Source organism: Vidua chalybeata, chromosome 8 (assembly GCF_026979565.1).
Source record: "Vidua chalybeata isolate OUT-0048 chromosome 8, bVidCha1 merged haplotype, whole genome shotgun sequence".
NCBI classification, from domain to species: domain Eukaryota; kingdom Metazoa; phylum Chordata; class Aves; order Passeriformes; family Viduidae; genus Vidua; species Vidua chalybeata.
Window position 1 is genome coordinate 13408501 of NC_071537.1, and position 21219 is coordinate 13429719.

Consider the following 21219-nt stretch of genomic DNA (forward strand, 5'->3'; position numbering starts at 1 on the left):
CTTACAGCTTGACTTAATTCTAGTCTTCTTTTTAATTACCTGTTTATAAAAACGTTTTTAAATTTGTTAAGATTACTTAATTCTTTCAGAAGAAGCACCTCATTTGAAATAAATAAATAAATTGCATTTATTTTAAATAGTCCATGTGAAAGACCTTTAAAGGGTAATTAATACAAGTCTCCTAAGACTCTAAATAAGATGAAAGTGATCTTTCCAAATCTGCTGGAGTGATTTGTTTATATAACTTCCCACTTCTGCTGAATTCTTCAGAGTCTAATAACTTTTTTTTCTAACCGTTTGGCAATTTGTGCTTAGCTACAAAAGCCCTTGTTCAAAAAGAACAGTTTAATAATCTTCTCCCTGAAAATGACTTGAAGGGAGGGTATGGGTTTTGTCTTTTTGCTGTGTTTTTATTAGTGGTATCTTTCTCTGATAAATCATGTAATTACTAACTATTGGGGGGGAAATCTTATTGAACTCCTGGGTTGCAGCTTCTATTAAAAAGTGGAGCTTTGTTCAGGGACTGGGGATTCTTGGAATGAATGGCCAAAGAAATGGATTTCAGTTGGTAGAAAAGTTGCACATACATGGAGTTCTGACTGGGGTTCAAGGCTTCAGGCCGGTGCTCAGTGTTCATCCAGAGCTGCACAGACAAGAGTAGAAATGTTTATGGGTTTGTGTCAAAGAGCAGGATCATACTTTCTTTAAAAAGAAAAATGTAACCAAAGACACTTACGGAATGAGATCAGATACAGCTCTATCTTTAGTGAACCATAGTCTAGTGCCTCTGTGGCATTTTAAGCCTTTGGCTGAGAGTGAATACAGCTTTGTGGTTCCCCTGCTTCTGACATGATTTGGTGCTCCCATATATTTGTAGGTTTCTTTTTTTTTCATTAGGGCTTGTTTGGCTATAGGGCTGCTTAACACTCTTCTCAAACGGCTTTTGCAAGGTTAAAGGAATGCAGCTTGGTAACAAGTTTGTGTCATTTTAAATATATACCTTCTAGTAAATAAGGAGGAGTCTTGCAATCAATCCCTTTTAGTGTGTTATATGTTTCACCTGACAACTAAACCCTCTATTGATTAACCATTACTTTGTTAGATAATCTTGTGTCATTGAAGCCACTGTAAAAATTAAACTCTTTAAAATGTTTTACCCTAGCAGCAGTGTGAAAATTGAAAACTTGTTCAGAATTACAGCCAGCTTCCACAAAGAGGGTAGTTTTCAACAAACTGGTTTATGTTTGCATGCTTTATATATAATATAAAAACATATTAAAGCACTCCAACGCAAAGCTATCTGCCTGTAGCCTTGAACCAGGCTACCATTTCAGAATACTTTTCCTTGATGAAGAAACCTCTTATTTTGATGAAAGGTAAGGAGAAACTTGAACAGTTTTGGTGCAGATTAGATGAGATATGTAAAAGGGTCAAGCTTTAAAGGCAAACTTGAGAAATAACCTTTTTTAAGGCTTAGTTTTGGCTTTGATTTTCCTGCTTTTCTCCCAGGTTAGTCAATGTTCCCATGGGCGTTGGAACAAATAGAAGGAGGTACTCTTATGTTGTGGTGTAGCATTAGATACCCTCAAATGTTTCACCTAACATGAAGGTCGTATCATCTGCATTATTACTTGATGATATGACATTAATTCTGCTTTCAGAATTCACTAGTCCAGAACAGTTATCGTGAATAGGTCCAGAATTCACTGCACCTATTTGCAATAACTATTAGTGTATGAGCAATATCAGATGAAACCAAATCTCCGTGTCCAGCAGCCATTTTGTGGCTCTCAGTAGCCAGTAACTGCTGCCTGCAAAAAAGCATTTGGAGACTACCATGTAATACTGCCTGGACAATATATTCTCCAAGCTTCTTATGACCTGGCCTCATGAGCCAGATGCAGCTTCTTTGTAACATTGGCAGTACATTTCTGTTAGGACCTATCAAGTAGAGTGACGTTACCTCTTTTTCCTCTGGACTGTAAGGGAGAACTAGGTTTTCTGTGTTTTGCTTTCAACCCTTTAAAACATATTGTAGAACATGTGTGTGAATCTTCTTTGCCCTCTTTATTCATCCCACAAGGCTAATAAAGCATTCTTCTGTGAGAATTTGAAAATAAGATAAATTTTGTAATTTTGCAAAGACAGTAATGTATGTCAAACTGAAGAGTACTTTATGTTTTATTCTCAAATATGCATCCTGATGTGTTGAATCCACAATATGTACTCTTTTCATTTTCTCTTTTTCCCTTTTACTTCTACTGATACTTCTACTGAGAAACAAGGAACTGCTGAAGGACTAAATGGTCATCTGGTAATTTGGCACATACATAAATCCTTATGTAATAAAATTACTTGTAAAAGTTGGCTCTTACAGTAAAAGCATGTTCTTCTCTCCTTCTGTGGTTGAAAAGGTTGGGAAGGAGGAGTTCCTTGGTTTGTTATCAAAGGGCAGAGAGGTGTATTGATAGCATGAGAATGCCCAGGTCAGGCAGACCCAGAGCTCATCCACTGCCAACTCCAGCACTGTGGAAAGTGCTGTTGAATGGGAGCAAGGAAGTCTGGCCTCTTTTGGTACTCCATTGCCCTCCAGTCCCTGCAGCATCTACTCCTGTTCCACCAGGGATGTCTGGATGATATCTGTGCTAAGTATCTGTGGAGCTGCTGTCCCTGAGTTTGTTTGGTCCCTTTTTCCACTTCTGATGATGTTTCTTTGCACAATGTCCTAGGGCAGGAAGCACCAGAAGCTCGCTGCCAACTGTGTGAAGAAGTGTTTCATTTTATGTTCTTTAAATTTATGATATAATAGTCAAATGTCAGTAGTCCTGGTATTGTGGGATTTGATGAACAAGTTATGCTGGAAGTTCAGTTGGTGCTGTTCTTATGAGATGTAATGTGTGGGTGAAAGTAATCAAAATTAAGCAATACACTAGAATAATTATTTGTATTTGTATTTGTATTCTGACATGCATGAAACTTTTGAATAGTGCATAGTGAGCTGCTTTCATTCTCAGAAAATGCTGACGTCTCTAGGTTTAGCATTTAGTATTTCACATTTTGTGTTTGGATTGTCAACCCTTTCCCATTTGTAAATGTGGAGAAAGCCTGTTGTAAGCCCAGCTTTTTAAAAGCTGGCATGCAACCAGGGTTTGTGCATACCTGTCTTGGGAGGAAAAAGACTGACAAGATTTGAGTTCATGGTTCAGTTCACAGAGCCACAGACTTCCTTGTTGCTTTCAGTAAATGTTTATGTGGCTGAGCTTTTGATCTGCAAAGTGGAGTTTGTAGTAGCTTTCCCCAATCAGGGCTCCTCATAAAACTTACAGTACGTAGCAGACAAGTTGTGCAGAAATACTGCATATGGAATTCTAGGAATTAAATTGCAAGTGAAAAAAATCACAGATTTACAATAAATGTTGGTTAAATTACACAAATGTGAAAACTGAACAAAGAATCTTACCAACTCTTCATGGTTTTTTGCCTTCACAATCTAGTTGAATTTAACTAATACCATGCCTGTAAAATGAAGTTTGCATGGTATTGTCCGAATGTCAGTGCAAAGCAGATGGTATCAACTTTTTGTCTATCAGTTGGGATGCTATATCTAAGCCCCAATTCATAGTAGTTTATACCATTCTGATCTTTCTTCTGAGGAGAAAGTTTTATGCATACCAGGGTGATGGTTTTATGATGTTGGCAAATATTTGCAAGAGGCAATCAGACTTCTGTTTGCTTGTGGCCTAATCCAGTTTAAATCTGAATGTCTCCTGCTGAAAGATGCACTTTGTTCATCTGCACAGCACCTTGAAAGAATTCATGTGTTTGAATTTTTCAGTTTCTCCTTCTGGGTCTAGAGACAGAAATTGCTTGCTGGCTGTTAGTCAAAGCAGATATCAATGTTGTGACATGTAAGGAGAACTGCTGGAGCCAGAATATTCTGCATTCCAGTCTGTCACTGATTGTTTTCTGGTTAGAGAGCTCAGTGAGAAATAAAACATGAATGCTAAAGCAATGGAGAAGATAGGGCTTCTGTGATCTCTTTTGTTTCTGTTTTGAGGTGAACTTTAAAGGGGCTCTGTAAATAAGTGAGGTGGGAAGGACTGTGATTTCCTTTATTTCTCCAAGAATGTTTGTACTGTGCTGGTCCAGTACAGATCCACCTAAGCCAGTATATTGATTTCCTATGGTGTGCAGTAAGGAATGTTTCATGAGGATGGTAAGAACTAAGGTGAATGTTATCAAATGCTTGAGAACACTCAGTTCCCATCAGTTGGTGCTTACCTGAGCTGGGGGCTGTTGGCAACACTGGGTTTGTGGACACACCTCCTATCACTCAGCATAAACCCCTTTTAATCTCTTTGCATTTTTGCCTCTGACATCCTTTGCCATGTGCCCCTCTGCCAGTTTTTATGTTGCTGCTGACAACATTTTACACAGTCAAGCGTCTGGCAGAGGGGCAAGAGAGGGAGATTGTTTTTTGGTTCTTGGCACTGAGGGAATCTGGCTCTGGTGATGGAGCTTTGGGGCAGAGGGAGAAGTATAGGAGCCCTTATCATACCAGTGTTGTCCACAGGTTTTGTAACCTGTAGCAGGTTTGAGGTTGAAGTCATTTCAAATTAAGCAAATGGAAATCGTAGCAAGCCCTAAAGAAAACATCTCCTGAGATTGCCAGTGAGTATTACAGGGAGATAACTGACAGGCAGTTCACTACAAGTCTTTGTGCATCCTCCCCATTAAGGCAATCTTAAAATATCATGAATGTTATATGCTTTACTTAGTGCTCTTGAAAATGTCTTTGTAACAAGTTTAATTTCATTCTTTTTCAGCGTCTTTCTTGGGGTTTTCCCACACAAATTTTTGAGGTGGCAACATCTTCTCTGTGGTCCACTTTCTACTCTTGAAACAAATCAAGTTGGTGCTTGCTTTTGAGCTGCCACTTTTGCATGGAAGCATTTTTCTGTAAATGGTGGCAGGTGTATTAATCCCATACTGAAGCTCTTAGATGCAAAGGTGCTGAGGGTGAGGAGGAGAGCCTCTGTTAGAAGCTCCTGAGTTCTTCAGGCATACTAGTTTAAACAGCCAAGTCAACCAAATTCTAATTGTAAGCCCACTTTGTAAGTATTGTTCATACACTTCCCTCAAAAGGGAGAGATACTACAAGTGATGTGTTCTGCAAGGACTCTGAAGTCTGCAGCCCCAACTGGGGGTCACTTGGTCAGGACAGCATTAAAAAAAAAAAGGCATTCTACTTTAAAACAATTTTAAAAGCTTTACATAACTGGGAAGATAAAATACAACAATGGAATATGGTCTGCATTTGCTCCCTTCTGATTATAACATTCATTGTGTCCCATGTATTTTACATTTTATATTCTGATAAAGTCAGATGTTTATTCACATTTGACTTACTCTCTGATAACTAGTGTGTAGAAATCACCTTGCTTTAATTGTTTAATTGTTCCATGATGCAGCATTTTGTGAAAGAACAAAAACTGAGATGAGATTTTTTTTTTCATTTTCAAAGAGAAGAAAAATCTTTGTCTTTGTGTTTCTGTACTGTAAAATTGTACATGGGTTCTCAGAGGACATGCATGCCCTGAACATAGACTTTTGCTATAAACTAGTTTATATTGGTTTGAAACATTTACATCTTAGAAAAAGGAAATGTAGTAGAGTAGTAGAGTTAGTGTAGGTTTCTGTGCCAAAAATGTCGTGCCTGAAAGAAAATTGTGTTCTTCTATTCATAACCATTTTAATCTTTCTGCAGACCTACAACAGCTGTGCCAGACTGTGCTTAAACCAGGAAACAGTATGTCTGGGAAGCACTGCTATGAAGACTGAAAATTGTGTGGCCAAAGTAAGTAAGAGAACGGCTTTGGTTTTGAGGGATTTTTAGCAAATTGTTCATTGGTAGTCAACAAAAAGTTCTTGTTAAATATTACAGTTAGGAAAAAATATTTAAACAAAGAGTAAGTACTGGGTAGGCTTTTCTGTCCTTCAGTGTAGGATCCTGTTTTGCTGTTTTTCTCTGCTGGAAATGATTACTTGAGTCCTGAGCTATGTAGGATTGAAGGGTTCATTTTGCCATACAAGTAATAGGCTTTTCCAGTGGGAGGACCTATGCTGGCCATGTAATTAGCTGTGGCAACTTCAAATGACAAATGTCCAGATACATATTAGAAATACTGCATGAGAGCTCTGTGTATCATGGTTCCCTTTCTTAGCTACCAGAATGGAGGTACAAAAAGACTCTTCAATTAAAATACAGTAAACACTCTACTTAAAGGAAAAGGACAAGGGAGATATTACAGTCAGAATGGTAAGAAAATTAATTTATTAGCCTGTCACAGAAAAGTAATTTCTTGACAATTAAAGTAGATGTGATTGGAAAGGATGAGGTGCCATTAGCCACCCTCTTTTCTTAGAATTCAGCATAACTAGAGTAAAACAATGTACAGCTTGGTCTGTTTGTGAATGGAGGACATTTGAGCCATTATGATGTGTGGAAGAGCTGCATAAAGGATGCGTTTAGTCTTGTGTAAGCTTTGTATTTCCACTGAAAGGAAGTTTAGAATGGGCATGCAGGACAGATCAGTGCATGCAGCCATCTGTTACTGAAACCAGCTGGCATTTTGCTGCTCCTCTGTCACCACAAACCTGACCACTCAAAAGCCTGTTTTCTCTTTCAGTTATTATTCCTTGATCTTCTTGAAGTGCATTTCTTTCATACTTTGATTGGTTGTTAAAGGTGCCTTGTCCCTTCAGGGGCCACTTTTGTACTGACCTTTAAGATAATTTCCCAGCTAAATCTTTGCTGGGGTTTTGCTGGTGAAATTTGGATGTCCCATTACTTTTGACTCTAGTCAGGGAATTGGCTACCATAGAAGTTTGTAATGGTGCTTGCAGGTGGCTTAGCACTCATAAACTGTGTTTGACATGCCAGTTACCTTTCACTGGAGAAGCACTTCTGAGAGAAGCTACCAGTTCTGGTACAAATTCCTGGTATAAGGTTTGATACCAGCACTTCCATTCTTAACATGACTGGTCTTGCACATTGCTTCCTAAGGTGTTTTATGATACAGACTAGGTGAAACTCTTTAAGCAGAGCAGCTCTGGCTGAGTTGTCTCATCACAGAGCATTGTTCCAGTGCCATAAAGCAGTGCACAGCAAGCTCATGGGAGTAAACCCATTCAACCCCATCTACTCTACAGTGTCCTGTTTGACCTGATTGCCTCACTAAGGAGCAAGGGTGTGCAAGAAGTACAGCTAATTTTAAGTGGTGCCTCTTTTAAATAAAATCACATTCTTTAACAACTTCATGTCCTAATAAGCTCTCCAAAAGTTATGTTTTCAGCAGGTTTTGGTGTGGGTAGGGCTTAAGGCAGGAACAGCAAGACTTGTTTCATGCTATTGAGGATGAATTTGAGACATCATCCTGGAGATAAAAAAAGTGTATGTTTTAAAAGTATCATGTCTCTATATGCTGTAGGGCAGTATATATGTATATATACTCTTGGACAGTCTGCCATCGTATATGTATGGAAAACCATATATAAATAAATAAATAGATTTATTTATTTATATATATATATCTTTCTCTAAAAAAACATAAGGACTTTTCTGGGGGTATAATTCCTCTAGTACTACCTTGCCTGGCTGTTGTACTCCTTTCCTTTGCCTTCTTATCTACAAACCAAATGAAGTTGGTTCTAAGAAAGCTTGTCTTTCAAATTCCAGAAGTTTCAAAGCATTTATAAATCCAGCTATCTAAATGCAGATGGTTCAGTGATGGCATAGGCAAATGGCACAACTGTTAAATGTTCCCTAGGTGAAGGGCTTAAGTGGGATTTAGAGAGTTCAGAGGCCTTCTCCTACCACATGCCCACAGCGAGTTTTATCTTCCATGATTGATGTATTTTATAGCCTTGGACTTTAAAATGTTTTGTCAGGGAGGTAGATACTGGAATTGCTACAATTTTCATTATCTGCAGCACTTTTACAAATGTATTATAGGGGGTTCAATTTTTTTTTTTTTAACTTGCAGTGAAACACAGAAAGGGTTACTTTGGAAATCACTATTTATATATTTTTTCTGATTCTGCAGTGCAGTATCAGCCCTGACTAGGATCCACCATCTGCATTATCAGCTGCTTGTCAGATGTGTCAGTCAGTCTGCAAGACACAATGGTTTTTCTGAAAACTAAATTTCTGATTCTGCACCTACTTGTAGAAAAGATAGTTGTGCTCTGTTAAGACTGTATTAATGGCATTTATTGATTGTGTGCTTGACATTTCTAAAAGTTTGTTCAAAGAATGAAATGCAGTTATCCTTGCAGCCACACATACCAATATTGAGGTATCTTCTCTCGGACTGGAGCACTGCCCATTTGTTAAACTCTTGAGAACGATTGCTTCTGGACAGGACATCCACTGTAAACTACCAACATAACAACTGACATTCTTCCTAAAACAGGAGGAGGAAAAAACAGATACACATATTCAGGTGTGGAAAGCATCATAGGGCCACAGTATTTTGATCACTCAAGGAAGTTTGTGTTTATTAGGAAACCTTGTCTGTCTGGTTTTGTGTACAGTGTCATGCTGACTCTGCAGCCAGGTGCTCTGTGCCTTTTGCAAGCCTATGAATTAACTAGTTTTATTCAGACATTTTAAAATAACGCTAGAATATAATATTCTGATGAATCTTTGTGTCTTGTTCTTAGCCCTTCTTTTCTGGTATTTGTCCTCTGAAACTCCATTGATAGGACTTCCTTGTTGGGGTAAAAGCAAATAAGGAGCATTAGAAATTGTTTCAAGTGTGTGTATGTTTTGACTGAATAGCTGGGATCTTAAATTAAAAATTACACATTGTGATGGACAGATTTCATATGTGTGATTTGTAACATAATTTCTCTTGCATCTGCCAGAGTTTTTCTGTTATTTTTTGGCATCTTTTTGCCCCTTGCCTTTGAGTGATAAACAAATCTGATGTATATTCAAGCCAGTGTCTTCTAAAAGGAAATGCAATCTCTAATTGTGTTTTTACATGTGTATGTACACACACAGGCATATATATATGTATTAAAACGCCTTCTTTCTGTTTCTTTAGATACTAAAAAATCTCTGCAAGAAAGTTTCTTTTAATGATGCTACTGGTGTGCAACCACAAGTGGACAACTCCCTCAGGAATTGGTGCTAGGTGCTTAAATAAGGTAGAAATGTAGCATGAACCTGGGCTCCAAGGACAGGGTGTTTGATTTTAATGAGGCTTATTGAAATCTGGCCAAATGAGCATCTGTTCCTATTGTTTGTTCCATATTTTGTAAGCCAGTATCTTCAGGCAGATAATGGTGTTGGTGTGTGCTTCATCCTCAATTAGAGAGGGACATAGTTAAAAGTCCCCTGGCATCTGGCATGTCACTAGGATTCTTTTGATGCTCCTGGGTGTGCAAACAAGTTTCTCTTCTGTTTTGTACCCAGGAAATCTTTCTGTGGTGACCTTCACACTTTCTGTTTGATGTGTGGTGAGGGATGCTCTGGTGTGTCTCCAGTCTCCTTGGCTGAGTATTTGCTTGGATGGATTGTATACAGTCCTGTTTTCAAACAGAGGTCATGCCTTTTCACACCTTTGTGGGGTGTGTTAGGTCTGCGTTTTGCTGTTTGCGTCGAGTTCGTTAGATTTTGCATTACCCTGGATCCTAGCAATACCCTTTTGATTCCAAGTGCTCTTTTCTTTCCCAACAGGAGATTGGTGTATAGCTGATCTCAGAGTTCTTCAGTCAATACCCATTTCCTCCATTCATTAGATAGGTCTTACTGTTTGTTAACTCCTGCAGTTTGTTCCAGTTCATCTGTATCTCCTGTACAAAGGAGCATTCTCAGTTTCATTTTGCACATTGAATTCTTTCCTACTTGTGCCAGAGACAGGCACCCTATGGCATCCCTGTGAGAGACAGCACTGACGAGACACCTTCAAAATGGCATGCAGCATTCCCAGGTTTCTACTTAGTTCTGGACTCAGCAAGAGCACCTGGGAGAGGTTCTCTGCCTCTACCTTGATCTAAGTAAAACTGGAAGAAGAAAAATATAGTCACACATACCACCCTTGAAAAATCAGACTTGTCTTTCAGACCACCGCTTGCTACTCACATGTGAAAACTGGTCTTGTTTTTTAAGGTCCTGGCAAACTAAGGGACTTCTCAGGGTCTTTTAAGCATTTTCTGTCTTTTAGGGAATCTTTGGTGTTCATCATACTTCTGAAGGTGGGACGGAGCTCTATTGTGCTTAATTCTGGAAACACAGAACAGGCCTTGGCACTTCCAGCATGTTATGTGAAATTTCCTTTCAAAGATTCATCTTATTATTTAGCTATTGCTACACATTTTACACTCAAGGGTGATTCAGCTAAAGCAAGGAGTGGTGATAGTAGCTGGTAATTGAAATCTTTTCTTTGTCAGTTCTTTCTGCATCGCTACTTTTGAATTTTTAGAACAAACATAGTCTGCACAATAATAACATTAAGTCTGGAATTTTTATATGAATTTAAAGGAGCAGCCACAACCACTCTTTAATAAAGAAGCGTTTAGGGTTCCAGGCTGGATGTTCCAGTTGGCAGTAGGACAAATTGATCTGAAGATGTCCCTCTTGTACTCTCAAGTCCCTTTATGTCACAGATTGATGGCTCTTTTTTTCCAGAGTGTGTGTCTACATTTACTTTGCATGAATAGCACTACCAGCTCAGAGTTCTGCTGTGATATACCACTGACTCAGTGCATCTTCAGATAATGCATTGTTTTCTAGTGATTTTGAAGCCTTTCCAGTCCCTGAGATTGAAACTAGAGCAATTTAATAATGAACAAATATTATTTGGCTAGCAATGCTCAGTTTCCAGATATTTGTTCTACTGTTTTAATAAGAAAGTGTGTTAGCTTCTGTGTAATGATGCAGAGGGACTGTCAGTGGACATGCTTCCAGCCCCAAATCCCTCAATAAAGTATCCTCTACTGTGTCTTGGCTATACCTTTCTCAGGAAGGAACAGCAGTTTCTGAGGTTGTTGCAAACTGGATAAACACTACCTCAGCCACTGGCTGATAGAGATGTAAGCATGCCATTTTACCCTTCTGTTGGAGATATTCTCTCTGTAATGAGAATTGTGTGAATGGCAGGCATTGCAGGGACATTGCTGGGAGTACTTAACATGCAAAAGGTGCTTTGAAAGGGAATTCTCAGACAGCACAAGTAGAAAATGGCATTGGAGTTTTATCTAAAAGCTTTGCCCTAATGATGATCTTCCTGTCACAAATAAGACTATTTTTATCTTCCTTTCTAGGTCCATCTATCTTTTTTTAGGTCAAGACAATCTTTATGCTTTAGTTTCATCTTGGTCTAATAACCTCTTTGCAAATGATGGAGAAAAAAATGTGATATTCCTGCTCCCCCCACTCCACCCCACCATACACATTCTCCAGATTTTGATAGACTTGTTTTATTTATTTCCAAAATTATATCCGCAGGAAACAAGCTGTTTAAATTCAGATTATGCTGAAGCAAAATGGTCCTGGTATGAGAAGCAACGTGCTGTTTTATGAGCGCAGAGTCCCTTTTCTCATAACTGATTGATAGTAAATATTTTCCTGAAGAATTATTGCCAACCATGAACAGTGCAACTGTTTCACTTTTTTTTTCTGTGCTACTTGCTGTACCAGCCATTGTCTGTAATTAAGATCTACAATTCACAATGCAGACGTTTGCACTTCCTCTGGGTCTGAGCTATTTATAAGGCATTTCAGCTGTTCAGAGTTTCTTTTGAGTGTTAAACTATGTGTAAACAGGCTTCTTTAGTCTTCAGTTGCAAAAACATCATGGAGTGGTTGTCATTTCTGCTTCTCTTACCACCCAAAATGACTTTGTATGTCAATGAAACCACAAATTAAAAAAGAATTACACTGGGGTTTTTTTTAAATGCAACAGAGACTTTGAAGAAACAGCAATATAAAAGCTAACTCATACATTGCTTTGTAGCTGAGGGTCTCTTAAGCATATTATGGAGATCAGTTCTCCAAGCTCTGCAGTAAGGATGGTCAGGCAGGGGATAGGCAAAATCTTGATATGAAGAAAAGTTTTCAAAGTTTGGTCAACTCAGTGGAGATGTTTCTACTTTTTGGACCCCATGGTTTGGAATCTTGGTAAAGCAAATTGCATTACATTTCAAATTGAGTTCAGTAAATCAACTGGAAGGTCCCCCCATAGATGTTAGAAACTCCATCTTATGTTTGAGTGGTTTCAAGGAAGAGTTTTCTTGTGGTGATGACAGTCAAGCTGGAGCAGGTTACTTGTGGAGGCTCTTCAGCCTCCATCCTTGGAGGTTTACAAGAGTCATGAGCTACCTGATCTGACCTCATAAAGCACCCTGCTTTGAGCAGGAGGCTGAGCTGGAGAACTGCAGGGTCTCTTCTAAATGAAATAATCTTGGAATCCTCTCAGTGTACAGACAGTGAAGATGTAATAGAAGTCTTTTAAAATGTAGAACTTGACCTGGCATCCTTAGTCAAAATTCCTCTGCGACTATATTATGTGTAGTATCACATGCTGTTGTTCCTTGCTGTGTGTTTGCTGGTTTGGTGATGGGTACTCTGCATAAAGTATTACAGCCTTGAGGTCTTCATTCCAGATCCATCACATCAAGCTTGTAAGAAGTGTTTATCAGGATAAGTGTTACAACCAAACTGGACTTGTATTTGCAAATTACTTTAGGATCCTTCATGTTGGAAATGTGAAACAGTTTGGAATCCAAGTCATTGGTGGCTTTGGTGATAAATGGTGGCAGACATAGGAAGCATTGCTTTTTAAGTAGTCACCTGCAGTGACAGCACCCTCAGATGGTACAGAATACATGACATTAGATGTCTTTTTAGTATTTTTCAAATACAAGAATTTAAATAGTTGTTTGAAAATATGTCCAATTCTTGTGCTAAAGCTTGTGGCATGAAATGCTGTAATAACAGTTTCCTAGTGTAGCCCACTGCAGGGAAGCCACTGATGTGGCCAAGTATCACATTTCAGAAGGCTGAGTGAGTTCTGAGTTCAGCCTAGCAAGAGAGCACCCAAAAATGAGGCAGTTTTTATAGCCTGATGGGGATTAAGGTGGGGAGGGCTGCAACATCTTTGCTGTTGGGAGCAGGCAGGGGAGGGGAGGGGAGGTAGCGAGGAGCGGGTTCATCGTGAGACGCGCACTGCAGCACTGCCCACTGGTGCATGCCGGATCACCCGCACGCAGAGATCACATGGCTCCTCCAAAAGTCAAACGATCAATTCGCCTCGTTTTGGCTCTGTACTTAATGCACAAACAGTGCGATCTGCAGGGCTGTAATTGCATTGTTAGGGCCAAGGAACAAGCCTGTGCCTTTTCAGCAGACAGCTGGCAGGGAAAGAGGCATGTTGTTAGGAAAGAGAGAGGCAAGGCAAATAAAATTACTGCTAACGCTCAGAGATCGGCAGGAGTCCTACTTGCCTAATCTTACCGGTGGGAGCAAGCGGCTGTTGTAATCCAATTATAGCAGCATAAGCAATTTGTTAGACACTCCGCATAATGTAACAATTTCCCAATAAACTCTGACTTGTAATAACGTCGGCAAGAGCCCACATAAATCTGCCCGAATGGTGGGGGCTGGAGTGTTCGGCTGGGGGCTTGTAATTTGTGCCATCAGCACGTTTTGTGGAGTGTGGTGTGGTGCAGTCTTTCAGTGCAGGAATTTTAAGAGGAAAAGCATGGCACGCCCCTCCAAGAGAACACCATTAGCAAGGGTCAAAAGAGATACCAAACAAAGCTAGGAGGTGGCTTTTCTAGGAGGGAGGAAAAATCAAACCCCAAATGCATGGCTCTAGCTGATGAGGATTTAAAAATATTAAAAAGCAGCAATGAAAATTGCAGCATTTTAAATTACATCAGGGGGAGGAGGGGGAGCTAGAATTACATCTGGTTTGGAGCAAGGGGGAGGAGAATACCCTTCTTCATATTTAAGCCATTTAAATATTAAAAAAGAAGCTCAATTCTTGAAAGGGAGGCTCTGTGCTTACAAGACAGAGAAACCACAGATCCTGTCCCAAGCAATTCATAATCAACAAAGGAAAAAAATTAAACCTTTTCTACTACCCAGTTACCCTCCCGTTGTCTTTCTTGCAGCTCCTAGCTGGCTTCATGCATATTGGCACAGCATCTTGATGATGCATCTGAGAGATAAAACGTAGGTCTAGAACCATTCACTTTGAGCGTACCCCAGTGAATTTAACTTTTTTGGCACAATGATGAATGTCCCCTCTGGTTCATGCAGATCTACACAAAGAACTAATCTAATTTAGATATTATTTAAAAGTAAAATCAGTCTGCTGTGCTCTGCCTGTCACTCTTGGAGTACATTGCCAGTTAGAGCATCGTAGGCACCAGTTAAGGGTTTATGTTTAGCAAGATTTAAGGTATCATATTTCTGTTAATCCCATTATTTAGCATTTCCCTTCACTAAGATGCACATAAGGCAGCAGGCAAAATAATGTAGGACCCTTTATATACAACATAGAGACAGTCAGAAATCCAGAATTTTCAGCGTTTTCTAAACACTGCTGTGGTGTAAAAATTCTTGACTTCATACTGCTAACAATACTTTATTAATTTCTTAGCTCTGGGATCCAGTGAGGCTTTAGTGTGGAGTGACATTTCTGAACATGTTCCCAAATTGTGGCAGCATAATGCCTTTGCGTAGGGTAAAAAATAGCTCCCAGCCATACAAAAGAGTTTCTTTTCTTTGGACTTTCTTCTCTCAGACCCTGTGTTTTGATGCTGGGCTATGCAGGTTCTTTTGCTTAGCCAAAAAAAAAAAAAAAAAAAAAAAAACCTACAGAAAACCAAACCCAATACTAAATCGCTGACCTTGTACATACAGTTCATACAATCATGCCTGTACCATGTCTGCCATTATAGTTGTAATGTATTTTGTGTGATTATGGGGTGTATTTACATATTCACCTGCCATAGTAGTCCTGAGATGATTTTTATTTAAACTGTAGAAGAGTAGCTGAGATGTGCATGCAGGCTGCCATGCAGATAATGCTGCATATTTTGCCCTTCTTTATGTGGAAGTCAAGTTTCCATTGTTCTTAATCTTTGTTGTCTGCCAGTGTATCAAACCAACAGGCTGAGACAGTGAGCATTTCCAAAAGTATCCTAATAAATATTTTCTTGCTACATAAGTGCACCTTACAAAGTGTGTTTAAAGAGGATTATCTTAGTTTACCGAAGCTGAATCAATAAACTGCAGTGCTTCTAATAAAGCCACTCAGTGTCTGGGTTTAACTAATGGCTGATTTTCACGGCTTTGACAGTGAGCTGTGTGCTTTATTTTCTCCTGATATTGTAAAAATAATGAGAGCAAATTAGAACAATCAGTTTACCCCGATAGCTGCTGATTGGAGGTGATGGGCAATATGGCAGCGGGTAATCCATCTTCGGGCTCCTGTCACATTAACTTCAGCAGTGTGGAAAAGATCAGGCGGAGCGAGTGGGAATCCTGCCCAATCAGAAAGCTGAAATTAATGAGAAGAGCATTGTTCTGTGATCAACCTTTTAATTAGCAAGAGTGGAGATGGAGGGAGTGATGAAGCTGGCAGCACAGCTGCACAGTGTTGGGCATGTTTTCGGCGAGGGGGAGGAAAAACATGGGTTTTAAATTACCCCTTCTGTGCTCCCTGTACACCAGCAGTGTGTCTTCATTCTAACCCCCTTAAAAGATCTTAATAAACAGCCACATCCAGGTTAATATTGCAAACGTGGCTGTTACTAATGAGTAGTTTCGAAGTAGGTCGTTTCAAGGGGTCATTTAGGAAAATGTTGATCACTGTTTACAAAAAAAGAGAGAGAGAGAGAGAGAGACAGGGTTTGGTGTTAAAGTTTCACTGCATCAAGGAAAGAAGAGGAGGGAGATGGATAAAATTAGAGTAAGGGACTGCCTGTTTTAATACTCCTCTCCTTATTTAGTATATGTTTGAAATAAGATTCCTCAGCATATATTTGAAACAAGACTCCTCAGTTAAAAATACTGTGTGCCATGTGGCTTTCAGCAGCAAAAAAAAAGAGGAGACATCAAATACTGGGTTGATTTCCTAATGTTCCTTCTTGTTGGGTTTTTTCCAATGTGTTGTTTTTTTTGGTTTTTTTTTTTTTTTGTCCCAGTATTTTTTGTTTATTCACTTAACAACAAGAAATTATAATTAAAAATATTTGACTGCTGTAATTGCTAAAATCAGCTTGATTTTTTTCCTGGTGGTTTGAGAAAATCACAGTTTTCTCAAGTGCATTCTAAAAACAGACACTAGAGTTAATGGCTGTCACTTCTGAATACCAGTCTTAGGAAAATCTTCATTTTTGTAAAGGGAGAAAAATAATGGGGGGGGGGGGAAGTGATACTATGGAGCAATATCTGGAAAGGAAAATAAGAAGTGTTAGAAAAGAATATTTATATTTGCAGTGGGAATGCAGCTACTTCTGATTATCACAGTTCCTGCTCTTCCTTCCTTGCTCTCTCTGTATTGTTGTTTTCAGGCAATTCTTTTCTCCTTCCCCGTAATACCCATAGAAGTTGTAGTGGTAGAAGAGTGAGGCTCCATCACACTGTGCGCAGCAGCTGTGCTGCTTTCCTTTCATTTTTCCAGTCAGAACACAGGCTCTCTTTACTTTTAGGTACTCCACTTTCTGATGCTGAAAAACAAATAAACTCTTGTCCGTTTGCAAAAGAAGGCAGAAGTCAGCACCCTGCACCCAGCAAGCCGTACAGGCTGGTTGTGTGAGCTGTGAGCTCACACCCACCGGCAACTTCGTGCTGCCTGCTTTGGGTGGGCAGCAGTGAGCTGGGGAGGAAAGCTGCTGTGGGTGAGCTTGGCTCCTTTGGGGTTCAGTTCCAGGCAGATCTCACCATCTTTGCTCACTGTAGTATTTGGAACATTCCTAGTTTTATAAGAGCGATGTAATCTCTTTCCTTCTCACCCCTCTTTATAAAATGAGGGCTTTGTATGAGTTTGGTGGTGTCCACATAGCTTTTATAAGCTGAAAGACACTGCATCTCCACACATAAGTTAACCTGGTAAAATACAGACTTTTTGTACTATCTAACCAGTTGTACTTCTAATATAATAATGAGTGGGGCTTGCAGTTCTGCTTGTAAAGGTTGTCTTAATATTTTCATTTGTAAGAAACAGTTCCAATTTTCTGCAACTTTTTCCCTATTTAACCCTTCAAAGTAACATTTTATTTCAGCCTCCCACTCCCTGCAGCCTAAGGCAGAAAAAAAAATTGGTGTGTGGGATGAACTGTATTCACTTAACAAACAGCTGTTCAATATTTTATTTTATTCGTATTGCTTGTTCTGTGCCCCAGGCTGTATTTATTGCATGCCTTTCAAGTCCTGGTCAGAATACAGAAATAGGGACTGCCTCCTGGGGGTTTCCCCTACACTTTCAGTGCTTCACAAACCTTAATCCTTCCAGTGTTTCTTGGGGTGAGTGTTGGACTCACAGCATGCCTTTTTTGCAGAGAAGTTCAAAAGTTATTTTAACAACTGAAATTTAGGAAGGAAGTCGTTTATTTGTAGTAAGCAATGAGGTCTCACAGGAGGAATATTAGATTAGGAATTATGACCCCAGATTTTGAGATATCTTTTGTCTTTGCCATAATCTGCTTTTCTGTCTCAGTTCTTTCATCTGTAGAAGGATATGCTGCTTAACATTTCCTCATTAGACTTTTGGGAATCTAGAAACATGGTATCAGTTGAAGCATGTTCTGTATTTAATCACAGTTTTTGTTTATATACACCTAATGTTGATTTGGGCTCTGTCGTTGTGGCATCTTCTCTCTCCCCAGGACAGGACCATGTGCATTTTTAAAGGGCTGTGTTATAGACATGCATCTTGGGAAAGATGCACTTACCAATGGTTGCATTCAAATGGCAGTCAAATACGATCCTTGATGGAGGCAAGAGGAAAGTCAAAGAGAAAGTGGACAGTAACTAAGCCAAACATTCTTCTTCTTGTGGCATAAAACACCAAAAGCTCTCAAAGCTTTTTGTTCTTCTTTAATAAAACTCAAGACCCAGTAAATTATTCCACAGCTGCTTAAATCAGTTTGTCAGCTTCCAAAGAGATTCCCCTGTGGGCAAAAACCAAGTGGTAAATTCTTGCCCCAAAGTAATCATACTGCAGGAGAATAACTGGAAAGATGCAATGTATTGCAGAATCCACCTTAAGTATGGAGCTTACCACCATGACTCTGTAATGGGATGTCCCAACATGGGGTATAATATCATAAATACTGTAAATATGCCATTTGTGAACTAATAGGCAGCCTTGGGATTGTTAATGTTTATATATATGTTAAAATGAACATAGAGCCAATATTAATTCTTTTTTAACCTAGTAAAATAATTCATTCTAGCTCTTGGCTGGGTTTTACAAGTGTATATTTTTATCAATGTTGAATTTCTATATTTTACTTAATCCAATTATAATTTCTTTCTTTCCTCTCTGAGGGCTAGCAAACCGTACTGGCTGTTGACAGAATATCAGCAACATTTTTTTAAATTCCTCTCTTTTTAAAATTTTCTATAAAAACTGTGTTAAACAGAGTTACAATTTTCAGACTCAATTTAGCCTGACTTTTGCATGTTGAAAAATAACAGCAAATTTCATATATCAGAAGATTTTGTATGTTTTTTGTAGCTATATTATTTTCTGGTTTTTATACTCCTTTACATATAGTAATACTCTTCCACAGAAATTCTTCTTTTTCTTAATGCAGTAGTATTTATTATGGGTGAAACACTTTAAAATTTGAGATTCAAAATTTTCACGTGATTTTAACTCTCCCTTCTCATATAAGCAGTATGAGTCAATGTGTGATACATAGTAATTTTATTTCTTGGGTAGTGGAACATAGTATCTGTTCTATAAAGTGTAAGTACATTAAACTCATTTTATTAATAACTTTAAAACACAAGGGTAACATTTATTTTAAGATAAATAACTTTGTAAGTTTTCTTATTAAGGTTTTTTGTTAGCTAAACAGTTACTTATATAATCTGTTCCAGAATGTAATTTGTCTTTAAAGAGATTGTAAAACCTTAGCTGTACTAATGAAATTAATGCATATTTTAAAGTACTAGTTCCTGAAATATATCTTGTCGTTCCCATGAAGGTGGTCAGAGAAATGTGAATTCATGCATTGCATAGATAAGTTATAAGTTGGGAAATGGGAGCAGCACTGTTGAGTCTGCAGTCTCGTATCCTACAGTAATGCTTAATAGAGTAAAGCAGTTCTCATAGGACAACCTGATGTCTTACCCTCAGTTTACTTCCAGATATGTAATTACCTCTATTTCTGGGCACTTACTACAATAGTAGCTTCTTTGGATCAAGTACTGACAGGTGGAATCTCTTCTAATATGAAAAATCAGATCAATATGCTTCAAATCCTGTCCTCAGGTGGAGACACATTTTCTTTCAGGGTTTCCTGATACTGCACTAAAGAACTTTTCATCTTATGTAGGACCTCAAGTGACTCAACATAAGTAATTCTTGTGGAGGTCAGACACTTGCCTCCATCTCCTTTCTCTCAAAGTAAATCACTATCACCTGGCAGGAGAGGTTTTGATGGTTGTAAGAGTTGATTTGGAGTCATACTGGGATCCAGCTGGCACCTGTCTGGAGCTTTTGCTCTTTGCAATCTTACGAGTTTTCGGATAGCCACTGCAGTCTATACCCACATAACTGATCAGTTAAAGGCACAAGACAGCAACAATATTGAAATAAACCAAGTAACTTTTCTCTAATTGTGGAAACAATAGACAATTGGCCCTGGAGAAAATGGACTTCATAGTTGCAACATCTTGCTGCCCAGGAGATCTTGGCCTGATCTTCCCAGTAAGTGACTTGAAGGAAACTCCTCCAGCAAAATTGCCTCCATATCAGGGACTCTAAGGTCACTTGCATTACTCACATCTGGATCTTCATCTGACATCCAGACATCACGTGAGTGAAGAGCTTAAAGGTTTGTACCAAATCCTGTGGGAGTTTACCTGGAGGCAGTGAAGGTATGAAACAAGATAGTCTTTGTTTCCATGTAATACATTTGTTATAAATGTATCAGACACCATGAGGGATATCCTGTGAAACCAGTGACAAGCACAGTGCATATGGCCTCAGGGCAATCTGAAGTTACCTGAGAGTTTCCCAGAGGCAAGATGGATGGATAAAACTTCACCAGAATAAGTACTGTTCCTGTGTGTCATGTGCAACTCAGCAGTTCAGCACATGGTGGAAAGGTGTAGATTGTACATTTCATAAATCTCAGATAGGCTCAAACTCACTGGGCACATGCCAAACTGAAAATTGGCAGCTCTTCCAGTCGTTCATGAGAAAGGAATGAAGCCCCATCTTTGTGTATTAATGAAGTGGAGTGCGCAGTCCCGTCAGTGTTCTCTACTCATTCTAAGTCAGTTTGCTTAGCTGACAATCGGCAACTTTGCATCTGTGCCTTTTCAGGTATGCTCTGAGCTGTGAAGTGATGAATGTCTCTTGCAGAACAAGACATTACCAGCCTTGTTACACCAGAAGGGCTGGAAGGAGGATCCAGGGAAATACAGGCACATGAGTCTAACCTCGGTGCTCGGAACAGATCATCTTCAGTGCTATCACATGTGTGGCACATATGGGACAAACAGGTGATCAGGCCCAGTCATCGTGGGCTTATGAGGGGCAAGTCCTGCTTGTCCAGCCTGATCTGTGGTAAGGGAAAGGCTGTAAATGTGTCTACCTAGACTTCAGTAAAGCCTTTGGCGTTGTGTCCTGCAACATTCTCCAGGAGAAACTGGCCAAGCCCAAAGAGTGGTGGTGAATGGAGTCAAGTGCAGCTGGTCACCAGTTACCAGTAGTGCTCCCCAGGGCTCAATACTGGGGCCAGTTCTGTTTAGTATCTTTATTAACAATATGGACAAAGGGATTAAGTGTATCCTCAGTAAATTGACAGACAACACTTAATTGGGTGGAGTGTTGGTCTTCTTGAAGGTAGGACGGCTCTGCAGAGGGATCTGGACTGGCCAACTATGAGATCGAGGAAAGTGTAGTGCCAGGTCCTGCACTTGGATCGCAACAACCCCACACAGAGCTGCAGGCTGGGGCA

At 39.3% G+C, this 21219-nt stretch overlaps 1 protein-coding gene across 4 annotated transcripts in view; it reads left to right on the forward strand.

Annotated features, from left to right (window-relative positions):
- Positions 1-21219, forward strand: part of BTRC (beta-transducin repeat containing E3 ubiquitin protein ligase) — a 114063-nt gene that overhangs the window by 55354 nt on the left and 37490 nt on the right. For all 4 annotated transcript variants that reach the window (XM_053949556.1, XM_053949558.1, XM_053949557.1 and 1 more), the window contains one exon: positions 5768-5857. In XM_053949556.1, the coding sequence (XP_053805531.1) occupies positions 5768-5857 (90 nt within the window). The remainder of the gene's footprint in view (positions 1-5767; positions 5858-21219) is intronic.